Source organism: Primulina eburnea, chromosome 15 (assembly GCF_022965805.1).
Source record: "Primulina eburnea isolate SZY01 chromosome 15, ASM2296580v1, whole genome shotgun sequence".
NCBI lineage: Eukaryota > Viridiplantae > Streptophyta > Magnoliopsida > Lamiales > Gesneriaceae > Primulina > Primulina eburnea.
The window spans coordinates 32,306,734-32,323,749 of record NC_133115.1 but is presented as its reverse complement, the minus strand read 5'-3'; the positions used below and the strand labels follow the sequence as shown (position 1 = coordinate 32,323,749).

Here is a 17,016-nt window from a genome sequence, read left to right as displayed (position 1 = left end):
ATTTTGTTCAAGTTCGGGAATTTTAATGTTTGATCATTATAATTATGTAATAAATGAATATATTTGAGGTATTAAGTCTTTATTTATGTTGCTCACAAACATATTTGATTATTTTGAGCTGAAATCGAGCTCTGGTTAAAAGATAATTCAAGTTAAAAATATTAAAGTTTTTCAGCTCGAGTTAGTTATCATATTGAATTCGAGCTCGAATATATATAATTCAATTCGATCATGAATACCCTAAGACTCGATATCTCGTCCCAATGTTGGGACGTTGGTACTATTATCCCAATAATATGTAATTTTTATTTGCAATTGCAAACAATTTTGTTGAACATCTTACCGAGTTTTTTTTTTTTACATTTGCACAAATATTTTAGTTCGTGATAAGATCGTAGCTCAATGTTAGTCTCCTACACATTTGAATAAAAATGATAGAAATATGATAATAAATTTATTATCATCAAAATTAAGATTGTTAATATTCTGAACTCAACATTACGTATTAAATGGTTATTTTGAAAAAGAATTTTTTTAAAAGTTATAAATAAGTTTTTTTTTAAAAAATCAAATCTATATACCAAACAATCAAGTCTCCTAGGTTTTATTTGGGAGTTGCGATTGCAAGGAAACTTTAATGAAAGAATTTTTTTTTTTTACGGATATAAGAAAAGTAATATTTTTTTATGGATGACCCAAATAAGATATCTGTCTCACAAAATACGACCCGTGAGACCGTCTCACACAAGTTTTTGTCAAAAAAGTTTAATGAGACATTTTTTATTTGCGGAAAGAAGATTGATTGATAGGGAGTTGGTAAAAAAATTGATAAGAGATAAAAATATTTCTCTTAAATAAATAACAAATGTGATGTAGTCAAATAAAATTGTCACATGAACTATGCAAATTCAAGTAGATGTTGATGTGGGACTGTGAGATCTGAGTATGTGGATATCATTTTTGCAAACCCTAAGGGTGTGTTTGGTTGAGTGGATTAAATAAGGATATATTAATAGTCAAATATTTATCGTTAAAATTTTAAGATGTTTTAGTAATCATTTTGACCTTGTTTAAGATCCAATTTTATTAATCAAATAGTTATCCATAAAAGTAGATCTTAAACCAGGGTCAAAATGATTATTAAAACAACTTAAAATTTTAACGATAAATATTTGACTATTAATCTATCTTTATTTAATCCACTCAACCTAAGGGAAAAATAATGAATTATCACTTACATAACGAACAGAATGTCGTCACACTAAGAATACCCCGATGAAAATCCTTCTATACTCAAATCATCGATACACAAGACAAATTAAATAAAGATGTTTTTAAGAGCTAAAATGAGAACTTATCTTCAAAATGAAAGCTTGCACTATTTATAGGCATTATGATGACTTTGTGGGATTGGTTTAGATTATCATAATTCAAAAATAAAAGACTCACTTTTGATTAAGTAAATATTTATGACCCATCAGAATGGTTATATGGGATATGAAAAAATGATGAATTTAATTAACATAGTATTTTGATGTGAAATTAATTATACTGATTAACAGCATTTTTTATTTAAGGTTGTATTTAGATTAAAATTTGATTTGGAGGAGTATTTGATTCGGGATGAATTTGAATTTTTATTTACCTGAAAACTACTTTTAACATTTTTGTAATGTTACAACTGATTTGATTGTTTATTTTTTCAAAAATATAAACCTTGCATGCATTGATTAATTTGCTCATCTACCTATATCAGCATGTCTATTTAATATCTTGTGGACCTTAAATTGATATAAAATTTTATTTTAACTTTCTAAAGAGCGTTGTTGGATCCATATTGTTCGTAGTGCAACATTGGCAAGTGACGCGTCCATTGAATTTTACATGTTAAATAAAAATAACCAGAATATCATTTAGTAAAGTCAAGAATTGGTTTTGATACCAATTGAAATCATTTTATTTAACATAACTATAAGGATTGTGTGATCAAATAAGTTTTGTCTCAGATATTGTAACACCTTGTGACAACATGCAGCACAATAATATAATACATAAATTAAAATAATAATACAAAGATATTTGGCAAAAACTTGTGTTAGACGGTCTCATGGGTCATATTTGTGATACGGATCTCTTAAATAGATTATCCATGAAAAAGTATTATCTTTTAAGCTAAGAGTATGACTTTTTATTGTGAATATGGGTAGGGTTGACCCGTCTCACAGATTAAGATCCGTGAGACGGTCTCACATGAGACACACTCAAGATATTTATGCTCAAGTAAGCACACTTGTGCGATGTCACATGACAAGATAATCATTAGAAAACAATCGAGTTTACAAAATCAATATTATCTAAAGAACTAAAAACTATCTTCCTTAACAAGTCAATGAGGTAAATTGTATCATAAAATATCAATAACAGAAATAAGCAAAACACAATAATGTAAAATATGTGCGGACGAAATTCGGAGGGACAAAATGTACGGGTGTTGCCTTCAAATATCTCTAAGACGTCACAATAACACAGTGAAATAATGATGTTTCGTCTTTGCGATTCCTTCGAAAAATTCTTTTGTATTTCGCTTTTCTCGCTCGTAGTGTTTTTTTTTACTGTTCGACACTATTTTGCAGTAATTATTCTTCAATATATATAGACTTGTGTTAATCTTGATGAAATTCCTTGAATTGGTTCTTACCAGATAAGAAAAGTAGTTATTTATTAAGAAACAAATTCTTTTAAAATGTATAGTTTAAGAAACTCAATATCTAGAAAAAATTTAACTATGATGCAATAAAATATTTTTTTTATTACAAGTAAGAGGGTTTATGGAAAGAAAATTATTTGATGAAATTGTGGTTTTTTTGTTTATATGCGTTGGAGTTCTTGTTAATTTGGAAAATATCTTCTGATTGGGCTGCGAGTAAATAAATTTGTTGCATAAGTGTATCTTAAACGAGCATGACTCTCTCGAACATTAGTTTAGAAAAAAGGAAAAATCTGATGAGGGCAGTTACTTAAATAAATCTAAAATAGGAAATAAATTTCAGTTTAAATGTAGAGATCATATGCCATTAATTATCTTTAAATTTTATAAATAAACCTTCGATACAATAAATTTATACATCATATGATTTTGTCATACAATATATATATATATATATATATATATATATATATATAATAGTTATGAGTAGGTCTTGTGAGACGCTATAAAATATTTATATTCATGAGACGAGTGGATGAGATCTATATTCACAATGAAAATAATATTTTTGACAGAAAATAATATTTTTATAAGTGGGATCGGGCGGCTTGAATATCATAAAATCGACCTGTGTAACGTTCTTAAAAGAGTTTTGTGATTAATTAAAACATTAAACACCATGACCATTTCAAATTTATGTTTTCTTGTACACAAAAATTTATGTGAAACTGTTTAACAGATCAATTTTGTGAGAAATCTCCAACCTGACTCGGTCTACAAAAAAATATGATAGTTTATGTCAAAATTATTGTTTTTCACTGTAGATATGAACTGTGTATCTCAAAAAAATTTGCATCTACTTTCACAAAGCATTTTCGAAGGTATACAATTTGAATTTTTTTTAGTATTGTTTTAAATCAATTCACGGACCTAGTCTATTAATTCGTATTTTTTTTTTCAATTTTAATCACATTCATCGGAGTGCTGACATCGACGAAAATTGCTAACATAGTGTCGGTCATAATCTACGTGTATGATGTTGCTTCAATATTCCGATAAAAATGAATAAAAATAATAATAATATGCAAATTAGTGGATTAATACCTCAAATCGACTAACAACAAGACCAAAAATGAAAATCGCTCAAATTACTGGAAAAAAATGTAAATTCTACTTACATGTAATAATAAATATTTAAATGTTTGTATCACACATCAATGAATATCAATTTAAAATAAATTTATTACCCACTACACGTTTTTTTCAATTTGTTGAAATCATTAGTTTATTTCAGGTGATGAGCGAGTAATTTCGGAGAAGAAATTAATAAACCTCAAACTTAATAAATGGAATATATTTGATTTTAAATTTTTATATTTATGTATTTTATTTACAGTTGAAATCCAAATTCGACCCGCCCAAATTTCTCCCAAAGCCCAATAAATTTAGGCATTTGAAAATTTATGCTCACCTCCAATCGGCCCATTTATGATTTCGATTACAAACAAATCACTTGATTTATTTTTTTTTACAATTTTTTTTATTGAACTCAAAATTTAGTACTAACTAAAATTTGTCCTCAACCATCAAATATATATATATATATATATATATATATATATATATATATATATATATATATATATATATATATATATATATATATATATATATATATTGCGGATATGGATTCTCTTGTGATATATATGTATGTATTTTAATACCAAATTATTCAATTAATTTGTTCATTTATTTTATGTCACCAAGTACAAGTAGTTACAACTATACAACAATTTATATAATTCTTGGTTGAACAATTTGAGTGGATGGGGTTCAATATAGAACTCCTCGTTTTAAGACATTAATTAAAATCTTGGACTTGCTTAAAATTATTTGGTGGAACTAATGGTCCAAACTTGCCATCATAAGAGCAAGAGAGTTTGTTAAAATCACTATCGTTTTACGATTCCGTTAATATTTTATCGTTTTCTATCATCGTTTAAGGCTGATCCAACGACTTATAATCGTTGTTTATATTACAATCGATGCAACTTAAGTGCGTTTATCAACTCTAGGTAGTGTAATGACGGAATTAGGGGTGTTTTTATAATAAAAAATATGACAAAGTTTAGGTAGAAAACATGGTGGGGACATCGGATTTAAGCATGGGAATATGGGGAGTTAATAAGTTAATTTAGGTCCGTGGACGTTTCGATTGGTGGATAGGGAACCCCGCCGTTGTGATTATCAAGGAAAAAAGTCGTTAATTAATATATTATTCGCCATAATACAACAAGCTAAGAACAAGTCATCAAAGAATCCAACGAGCCATGTTTGCTTGTGGGAATACAACCTTTTTTTCCCCTTGAGATACTCTTAATAAATATTACTGTTAGGTATAATAATTGTATCTGTCTAAGTAGAACTAATCTAAACGTAGTATTTGAGCTAATATAGAGTTTAAAATATTTGAGTTGCAACGTTGCTCCCAACTATGAATTGTGGTAAAATGGCAAGCGCTCGCTCGGTCTTAATATTGGTATCAGAGGAAAAGTCACGAGTTTGTTTCTTATTGATTGCAAGGAGTGCAGTTATTGAAAAATAGATTGTAGAGTGCAATAATTGTCCATGTTAGATAGAACAGTCGAAACGTTATGCTTGAATTCTTGTACAGTTTAAAAGATTTGAGTTGCATCGTTACCATCAAATATAACTTTTGACATAGTGATAAACGTTTGATACTAACATAATATGTCCAAAGTTATGAAACAGATAAATTATAAACGTCCAAAATTGCACCTTTTTTTGTCGTGCATATGTTTATTTACTATTTTGATCTTTTATATAATCAAATTTCAATTTTAGTAATATATTTTTCGGTTTTTCACAATTTCAATTTTATGATTTTATAAGTTAGGTTGGTTGAAAACTCTTTGTGATATTTTCACAATTTAATTTTTTTATGATGTAGTCAAACGTTAGTCCTTGGATTATTAACATATATGTCAAATTCCATTAAAAAAATGAAAGACGTTTGTAATCTAATAATATTCGTTTGTAATCTAATAATATTGAATTGTATTGGTCTTTATTTCGAAAGTTAACTCTTCAATATTAGAAAAGTCCATGTTAAATTAGAAAGTCCATGTTAAATTGGTTTATCCTTTGACATCGGTTTTTGTGACACGAAATAATTGTTTAAAGGCCTATTAATTTAACTTGAATCTCGTAAAAAATAAAGAGGTTAGCTAAGAAAATAAAATAAAACAAATACAAAATAACAATAGTTTAAATTTCTAATACATTTTCATACATAAAGTTCACGTAAAAAAAAACTATAGACCTCACATTGAATAATAAATATGAACCGTCGAATACACACTCAAGAGAATATCATAAATAGTAGGTTGAACTCAACCAGTTTACGATATCAAGATCTCGAAAACGTTAAAATTTGATAAAGCTAATATTTCTATAATCATAAATCATTGATTTGAACCAAATTTAGAGCAAATCTTTCTCCCCATTTATTGAGACACAAAGCAAAATGGGAGGGGCATTGTGACAAGTTGGCCATAGGACCACTTGCTTGCATGTTAGTCCCACGAATGACTCCACAAAATTTGTCCTAAAGTATGAGAAATTTTGCACCCCAAACAAACAATATATATTTTTAATTATAAAGTTGAAATGAGTAATTAAGAACAAGACAGCATATATTAATATTTAAATAAGTGTGATTATAGATTGATGGTGGTTTATGATTTTGACAAGATTGATTCCATGGCATGAAGAGACTGAGGACCAGATTGGGTTTAGATTTATGTGCTCTCTGCAAAACAAAATTAAATATTTATATTTTTTCTTTAAATTAGGAATTAGGAGAAATATTTAATTTTCTTTTTGTGTGTATTTGCAAACTCATATAAATATGTAATATTTAACACTTTCAGGTCAACAAACATCAGATGTCCCATTTTAACCAAACAAAAAACTGTAACATTAAAAAAAATTTGTATTTTTATTCATGACATGACATTTGAGTCGTTATGTAGTTTAAAATATTTGAGTTACACCATTATCAACAGTTATAATCTTGACAAAAACTTGTGTGAGACGGTCTCACGAGTCGTATTTTGTGAGACGGATATCTTATTTGAGTCATCCATTAAAAATTATTATTTTTTATGTTAAGAGTATTACTTTTTATTGTGAATATCAGGATTGTTGACCCGTCTCACAGATTAAGATTCGTGAGACCCTCTCACAAAGACTTACTCTTAGTTTGATCCTACAAAAGTTGTTGAAACCTTAAAAACTAGTCGGGAGATGCTATAAAATATAGACTTGGAAAAGATTATTTGATTAAAGGGCATTTTATTTTTCCACATATAAATTATATTATAAAGATCGAAATAAGTAAACGAATTTATTTATTTTTTGACCTAATGTGCTAAGAATTTTTTAATTGTGGACAAAACAAAGATAAAATAAAAAGGGACCCCATCCGCCGCGAATATATACATAACCTAAAATAAGTCACCCTGTCCCTTCGTTATCCCTTTGTGTCATAGTTCATAAATTAAAATTGAAGTGCACTGTCACTGTGTGTGCTCTTTTTATTCGATGATCAAGGGAAATAATATATTTCATTTTATTCTTAGTCAAATATTATTTTAGAATTAATAAATAAAGTAAATAGTGATATGAAAAGATAATTATTTTAGAATTAATAAATAAAGTAAATAGTGATATGAAAAGATAAAATTTTTAATATTATCCCACTAAATTAAAACCCCAAATCATGATAAATTTAACTAATTTCACGATTATATGTACACATTCATCGACTCGGAGAATGAGATGATGATATGATATAAATTTATAAGACAAAAACTTGTGTGAGACAGTCTCACATGTCGTATTTTTTTAGACAGATCTTTTATTTGCGTCATGGATGAAAAAAATTACTTTTTTATGCAAAGAACATTACTTTTTATTTTAAATATCGGTAGAGTTGACCCGTCTCACAGATAAGATTCGTAAGATTGTCTCACAAGAGACATGCTATATTTATATACACACACACACAAAATTTTGATTTGAAAATACATTTATCGTGCACACTTATTTTAATAATGTTGAGATATCACTCATCTATTAGATATATAATTTTTATATATTTCATTGCATCTAACATGTGACTTACATCTCAGTAGTGCTCACATAAGTATACAAAATAGGTGTGCAATATATCAAACTATATTTTATATGGACATCATATAGCATTTTTTTGTACAACATACTATACTACTTTACATGTAAACCTAGCTTTAAGTAAAAAAAGAACCCAAAAAATAAAGCCACCAAACAATATTACTTCATCTTCTTTAACTTAATCACATTAGGGATATATAAATAATATTGATCCCATATTTTTTTACTAACCTTTTGTTAAATAATACGAAATTATTGCATTTGCCACATAATCATAACTAAAGTTAAAAATATGATCAACTAGCTAGAATATTGCTTATAGCCAAACATGGGATGAATTTATAAATTACACTAACCAGTTTTTTATATTTATTTATGAATTGTGTGTCGTGGGAATGTACCATCCGACACCAATGATTTCTTACAAAAGTTGGAACAGTATTTGTTATTTTTTATTTTCGAGGAAAAGTTGAACAAATTGATTTTTTTATACTTGTCAAAATAATAAATATCTGTTTGATCCCATTCTTTAATCCATTCCCCATTTTAGAATTTTATGTATATCTTTCGAGAGAAAATATGTTGCACACTTATCATATATATGTGTAATCACCAATTGAATACGATAAAAAATATAAAAATTGCATATCGAGTGAGTGTCAAATAATCGGCGCTCACATAAGCGTGCACGATAAATGTACAACATATCAAAACGTACACTTATGTGAGTATCGATGAGGTGTCAGTCACTTATTGGATGTTATGAAATATATAAAAATTGCACATTCAATAAGTGAATGTCACTTCATTTGTGCTCACATAAGTGTGGACGATGAGTGTGCAACATATCAAAACTTTATATATATAATGTCAGTTACTGCACTAAAATTTACATTTTTAAGAAAAAAATTATGTTAGCAATTTTGATCATGTGTGTATTTTATTCTTTGCGATTTGATTTGTCTATTTAATCAAAATTATTCTTGTTATCGCATTATTTTATTTTTGATAATTTTAATCATTTTTCACCGAGAATGCTGACATGAGATCCACACATGTAAGTAACACATCATTGCCAGATAGAAAAATGACTAAAATTTCCACAAGAAATTATAAATAAAATACTAAGATTGAAATTCGATAACATAGAGAACCAAAATCACATAGAGATGAACATACATATCAAAAATACAAATTTTCAACTACTGAATAAAGACATAGAGAACCAAAATCACATAAAGATGAATATACATATCAAAAATACAAATTTTCAATCACTGAATAAAGACTTGAATCATATTGTTGACAAGAGTTTTAACAAATTAGTTGACTAAATATATTATTATATATAATACAAGAGCGTTATATACTAACTTTATGAAATCATGTTGTAATTTTGGATTTGCATAAAACAACATCCATTTTATAAAACTAACTGTATGATTTTACTATATTACAATGATATTTTTTATTTTTATTTTATTTTATCTTATATCGTTTAAATTAAAAAAATTATAACTTCAATTTAAAACTAAAAGCTGCTTGATTTCTTATTTTTTTACTGAACACACATATCGCATGTATCACAATACGCTAATAATAATAAAGAATCATATCATTATTTATACATTATTTATACATCATTATACAATTACACGAATGGATAATATTAAAGTCTAAAGAAGCACAACGTTACCTCATGTGATTTAACCCCATTACGGGGTATTATTACAGCTAAAGCTAATGTAATAATATTTTACTCTCATCTTTGAATATGCTCGTCACTCATGTTTTTATATATACTTTATATATATGATTAGTGACGATGTATATTTATATGATCATCAGATGAAATAATATTCATTTATTAGATGTACAAATCGTCGACTCGGTTTACATATGAGTTTGAGCATTAGCTGAAGTATTGGATTATGTACAAATCGTCACACACACACATATATAGGCAAAAACTTATATGAGACGGTCTCACAGATCGAATTTTGTGAGATATATATCTTATTTGGGTCATCCATGAAAAATTATTATTTTTTATGTTAAGAGTATTACTTTTTATTGCGAATATCGGTAGAGTTGACCCGTCTCAGTGATAAAGATTCGTGAGACCGTCTCACAAAAGACCTACTTATATATATATATATATATATATATATATATATATATTCTCTCAATGTCTCTCTACGGTCTTTACGCTCCATCCTCAACCTTTTCTCTCCCCACTCGATTCTTCTTGTTTTCTATTCGCCCTAGGTTTAAATTCTTGTGCTTTAATTTGTTTATAAAATATTAATTCAGATCATTTTTATACTGTTTCGTCTTTGCTGAAAATTATTATTTTTCCTTGTTTCCTGTTCTATCTTAATTTTCTTGTAGTATATGGCTGGTTTGGACTTAGGTTCAGCTTCTCACTTTGTTTCTCAGCTCCAGAGACCTGAGGTCCATCTTCAAAGATCTGAGGCTGATGAATCGAATCGGAACCGGTTTTCGAATGAAAATACTGATGATTCCCATCAGGCTTTCGATTTAGTCACCTCAAATAATAACTCCGGTGATGCGGTGGAGCGTAGGCCCAGAGGCCGTCCGGCGGGATCCAAGAACAAACCTAAACCACCGGTGATCATTACCCGGGAAAGTGCAAACACGCTACGGGCACACATACTCGAGGTCAGTAGCGGCTGGGACGTGTTCGATGTCGTGGCCACCTATGCGCGGAAGCGGCAGCGAGGGATCTGTATATTGAGCGGGACGGGTACGGTCACCAACGTCAGCTTGAGGCAGCCCTCCGCGGCAGGCGGCGTCTTAAATCTACAAGGCCGATTTGAGATTTTGTCATTGACCGGGTCTTTCCTTCCGCCGCCTGCGCCGCCGGGAGCTACCAGCTTGACTATATATTTGGCTGGCGGGCAAGGACAAGTGGTGGGAGGCAATGTTGTCGGCGCTTTGATCGCCTCAGGGCCCATTACCATCATTGCGGCATCATTTACTAACGTGGCCTATGAAAGGCTCCCATTAGAGGAAGAAGAAGCAGAACTCCAGATGCATACGCCGCCATCAGCGTCCGAGCCTCTGGGCGGCGACGGAGGGAATGGTTGTGGAAGTGGAGGAGTGGGAAGGAATCAGTTTCCTGATCCATCGTCAATGGGGCTTCCTTTCTTCAATCTGCCACTCAACATGACTAATGGGCAGCTCCCAATGGACGGCGGTGCATGGACCGGAAACTCCGGTGGCGGTGGACGGCCATCGTACTAGGGCACGTTACAAGTTTAGAGAAATAAGTATCAGTAAGAATTCTCTAAAACTTCTTGAATTCTCTTGTACATTTAAATTTTTATTACTATATTGTTTGTGCTAATTATCATCATGAATTAGACTTTAATTGAATTTTCTTGCCTGTGATGAACAAAATTATCATCTTTTCTGGAACTTTTGATGAAATTCAAGACTTTGTGCGCACATTTCTTTAATGCAACTTGTTATGTAATTTTGAGATACATACATAGTTTCTCTCTTACCAAAATCCATGATAAATTTGATAGATTTCCTAAATTTACTTAAGAATAAACTTGATAGATTGCTGGCACAACACAAGAAAGATCTGTGGATGAATCAAGTAATTTAAAATACTTAACAAATAAGACAAAATTCTTCTGTCTCAGTGTTAGGAGACCATGGACTTCCACAATGAAACGTAGATTAATGCAAAACCCGAATATAATACAAGTGAATTTACATGATTTAATGATAATAAACAAATCAAATAGTGTGTAAAAAAGTAAAAGGGGAGAAAAATTCTGCTAAGACCAGTGGTTATGTCAAGAACAAAGAAAATTCTTCTTCTTTTTTTGGTGCAAAAAGAAAAAAGCACAAAAAAAAAAAAAACAACAACTTGCCTTGATTGACAGATTAAGAAAAATGGTTCATCTCTAGGAATTTACAATCGGTATATAATTCTTCATGAGTTGAACTAAATGCGTAGAAAAACATAGAATATACGATTAGAGCTGGACAGAACATCAAATACTTTATGTTTATAATTTTTATTGTAAGAGGAGATTAAGCTATAATCACATGCCAAATCAAATATATGTATTCCATACATAATACTCTGATATTTAAATTAATTAAAATTACCTAACCTGATCGTCCAGATATATTTATAATCGGTTTGAATGAACTTCTGGGCTCGAACTTCTTTTATGAATCAATTATGTCACAACTATATTTTTCGTTCAGTTGTATATATATTTCATATAATGATAAATTTATTAGGCTTTTTATTTGAAAATATATTAGGTAAGATATAAACTCTATAAAACAATTTTCAGTCCTAATTCAAAATTTAAACGTCCGTACATTTCGTACTTTTCTTGAATTTTTTTTCACTTCCGAAAGACTCCAGCCCCTAGTAGTAACTACTAACCACCTTTTGGTTAAGCCCTTTTTCTTAATCCAAAAGTGCTCTTCACACATTTTAGCTTTAATACAGCTCTTAAATTTGACCTTAAAAAAAGGAAAAATCATTATCAAAAACTTTAATATACACAATACAAAATATTCATACGATTTTGTCTGACAAAGTGTGTGCATAATAACTGCAACATATCGCGCGCGCGCACACACATATATATAGTGATGCTCAAATATGTGTTCACAGTAACTGTCCAGAAGACATGCGAATCGTACCCGTGACTTTTAATACCATTACTCAATCCTCCTTCCGTGATTTAAAAATAATTAAGAAGGATCATTAAAACTGAAAGAAACCTATATACTGCGATCAACAATCTTCTTCAACGACTAATTAAGCTGAAAGAAGGTTATTTGCCTGAAGTTACATATAGATATATAACAATGTAAATAAATATTATATTTCATTAATTTATAAATTTAAAAAAACTACACATAAAGTTTTAATTTTATTTTACATCAGTGGTGATATCTATCTTTCCTCTGTTGAATACGCGCACAAACCCTAGCATGCTAGCTAGGGTTATATATACCAGGCCTTCAAACTCTTTTTTTTTTTTTTTGTAGTCACTATATTAAATTAATTTATGTAAAATAAATGTATAAAACAACATTTTGATTTAATTAAGGAATAATGCCAATAAGATGAATATCATCTGTGAAACAGTAAATAGTAATTTTTATCATTTTATTTATTTTTTACTTATTTGAATAGTTTAATTTTTTTTAAAATTAAATGAATATTTTATTTAAATGAATGATACTCGGGGATGAACCAACCCAAACAAATCCCAACAACCTGATGGAAATAGATAAAAATCATATATTTATACAATAAATATAATTTATTTGTTGAACATATATATATTTAAAATTCCAAGTTTGTTTAGGATCAAAATGGCAAAAGATGAAAAGAATTGTTTACAAAGCTTATTTGCATTGCCCAAAATGTGCAGTCGACATCCAAAGGCCTCTCTTGGGAATCACAGGTCTGTTTTTATTAATCCACTTGCTTATACGCATTTGATGATATATATGTAAAACTGGTTGTTTAATAATAATGAACTCACTTATTTTTGTCACGTAACTTGCACGTATCTTTTTTGCGTCATGTTATCCGTCACTTCACAATTTTAACTCATTAACTTATATTGATAATTTTTCACCATATACATTAGTAATGTTCGTCGTCACGTCATCCAATCCAATGATAAAAAGACTAAAATTGGAAAATAAAAAAATTAGTGGACTAAGACCGAAATTAAATTGACCAACAACATGAAAAAAAAATGAAAAACATGCAAGTTAGAAAATAAAAAAACTGTAATTTTTTATATTTATTACCATATTTCCATATCTTTATATAGTTTTTGAAACTAGTTGATAAATACTTACTTTACATTAAATATTTAAGATACATATCTAATAATAATGTTTTTAAATGTATAATGGATGTTAACAACAACACAAATATTTTAAACTGTATAATATCACAAATATCATGCTTCGATTGCTCTACCAACAAAGACAATTATAGTTTGATATCATATATGCAAATCAAATTTTTTTTTAAACTTTGCATGATTCAAACTATTTTTGCAGGTGTACTTAATATGAAAACAGACATAAAAACTCTAACTATAAAGGTTGAATGTGAGATCGAATCCGAAAAACTTTTAAAATACATGCGCGAAAGGGTGCACAAGCACGTTGAAATTATACCACCTAAAGAGAAGATAGAGGAGAGAAAAAAGAAGAGAAGAAAGTAGAAAGAAAAGTAAATATTGAGATTGATGGGAAACAAGTCGGAGAATTTAAGGAAATAGAGAAAATAGAAGTTAAAAACATGGAGGGTGCATGAAGTCCCATACTTCATACATATGATGTATATGCACTTCAATTCTTTAGTGATGAAATTCCAAATGCTTGTTCCAAACAAAATTATTTTTTGATTATCAATCAAAGTGAATGAAAAATAAATTGAGTTCTAACTTTATCGAGATAAAAAATTGAATCGAAATGATTATATATTATATGTATATTTAAAAAAAAATAATCACACGGCATGTGATTATGACGCCTCAATTGAAGAGGCGACATTTACGTACTTGGTCGAAAGGTAAAGTCGTCTATTGAGATAAATAATTTTAGTGAAATGATGCAATATTATTATGTGAAGATGTATGTCTTTTATTTATTTGCATTCAACACACAATTTTCTCTTCTCTCATTACTCTCTAAATTTACTTATGTATGTGAATTTTTAAATATTAGCGCTTAAAATTCAAATTTTCAAGATATAAAATCTTGAGTTTGGATTTTTTAAGCTTATATACTTAAATTTGGCTTATATTCGAACTTTGTAATTAAATTCAAGAATTATATTCTAGTTTTCAGTTTTTTAAGCATTTGCGCTTAAATCCAACTTTTATAAGATTTAAATTCTTGGAATTGGATTTTTAAGTTTAACACTTAGATTTCGAAATTGTAAAGTTTGTTTACATCTTGATAACATTCTAAATATTTCAAAGTTCGTGTGACTCTAAAATTTGTATTGTTACTATTTTAAGTCGTAATCGTTGTATCTTGCGAAACGAATTGCCAACAATCGTTAACACCGAGGTGAGGCAATATCATTTTAAGAAAAAATAGTCAAACTTTTGCTTTAATTATTTCTCTCGTAGTCATTTGGTTCACTCATTTTTATTCCGTGATTTTCCAAGACAAATAAAAGAATATACCAACAAGCTAAGAACAAGAACTTGCTTTAGTACAATTTTCATCAGATAGAATTTCTAGCAATGTTTTAAAGAGATCTATCCCATTTTCTTCTGCAACATGAATGTTCCATCGATAATCTGATCTTGAAACCTTTGGATCACTGAAATTGTGCAAAATCTTGCTTCTGAACTGCCTCTCTGAAGCATGACCGCCATGCACGGATTTCATGCACTCAGAATTCAACAAAAAATGTAGAATCCTTTCGTACCTTCTTCTGAAAATGAAATCTCACAAGCTCGGAACGCTGCGAAATCCGAAGAATCGAGACCAATTCATCGTGTTTAGCCGAAACTGGCGCGAAAAAGAGGCTTAGGACCAATATCATTACAAGATCAGCTATATATAAAGTTAATATCCATGTTTTTCTTGTGAAAATATAATTTACTGCATTACTTTCATATATTAATTTCTCATTATTCTCTAAAATACTAAATAAAATATAATTTTCACATTATATTACATTTTAAAATTTAGTGAAAAATGACATCATGAATCTTGATTTATTGATTGTTCGTAAATTGATATTATTATATATTTTAATCAAAACTTTAGTATAATTTTTAAAAATAATAATAAAATTTATTCATCAAATTCATTACAAGAATTTTTAATTTTTTAAATATATTTATTTATTCATTAAAATTTTGATAGAAAAAATAATATGTGATTTTTTTTTTATATCTCTTTTAATTTATTTTAATGAATTAAAGCTTCACTCAACCAATATATCTAATGCAATGATAAATAAGTTGATTTGACGGCAGAAGATTACTATCATCATATGAGTTTTATCTCAAATGGTATAAATATTTTTATATAATAATCCTTTAAAATAATATTTAAAATTTCAATATATTCATTACTTAATATCAATAATTTTAAATAATATTCAAATACTCATAGTTTACTAATTTTAATAATTAATGACATAAAATAACCGTATATGTATCGCACAGACGAAATACTATTTTAATTGAAAAGGAAATAGGATTTTTAATGCACAAAATACCAACATAAGAATTGAAGGGGGCAAAGTTTATACGACCTACGCCATATATAGATGCTTCCCCCTATGATCACCACCAATAACAAATATTTTATGCATTTTATTATTAACAAAATAATTCAATAAAAATACAAAACATGTAATAAATATTTTAGTTTAAAGACATAATAACAAATATTGCTTAAATATATGATAATTATGTTTCATATATTTAAATTAATAGTAGAAATTGTGTAAAGTATTAATTAATTCTTAAAAAAACAATTGTTTAGGAAATGTAAATAATTCATAAAATAAATATTACTTAAAAATTAATGAGATCAATAATAATAATAATAAAATGTCCAAGAATGTCAAAATAACTTTCAATAAATTGTTTCAAAATAAATATTTGATCAAACATCCTCTTTTATGAATCTTTTATGAATAAATTCAATAGTTTGAAAATCAACTTGTAAAAGAATTTAAAATATACTTAGTATAAACATTAAAAATAAATATTACATGAACAAAATTTATAATATCGAGATACAATAAAAAATTCAAATATAAAATATAAAAAATATTGACAATATTTCTTAATTCTATAAAAGAAATTATTTTTAAAAAGAGAAAACAGCTCTGCACCCAACTAAATTTTTTGGATTTGATTTCGGGTCTAACCCGATTTGATCCGAACTCCAAAACGTCAATTCTGACCTGATTTTTTTCGGGTCAACTCATGTCGGGTTCGTTTCTGACATGTTAAGTTATATGATATATATTATGAAACAAGTATTATATTGTCATGTGGAGTGTTGGAAGATTTTATTTGATAACC

The 17,016-nt window shown here is 28.4% G+C and overlaps 1 protein-coding gene across 1 annotated transcript; it reads left to right on the top strand.

Annotated features, from left to right (window-relative positions):
• The first annotated feature begins 10,122 nt into the window (after positions 1–10,122).
• Positions 10,123–11,382, top strand: LOC140814234 (AT-hook motif nuclear-localized protein 23-like). The gene is made up of 2 exons (XM_073173151.1): positions 10,123–10,192; positions 10,316–11,382. Exon 2 carries the CDS (start codon positions 10,319–10,321, stop codon positions 11,189–11,191), a length of 873 nt encoding a protein of 290 aa, XP_073029252.1. The 5' UTR covers positions 10,123–10,192; positions 10,316–10,318; the 3' UTR covers positions 11,192–11,382.
• Positions 11,383–17,016: the final 5,634 nt, after the last annotated feature.

What these genes read in the sequence shown, in the direction of transcription:
- LOC140814234 (XM_073173151.1), top strand. Translation starts at nt 10,319, where the DNA reads ATGGCTGGTTTGGACTTAGGTTCAGCTTCTCACTTTGTTTCTCAGCTC.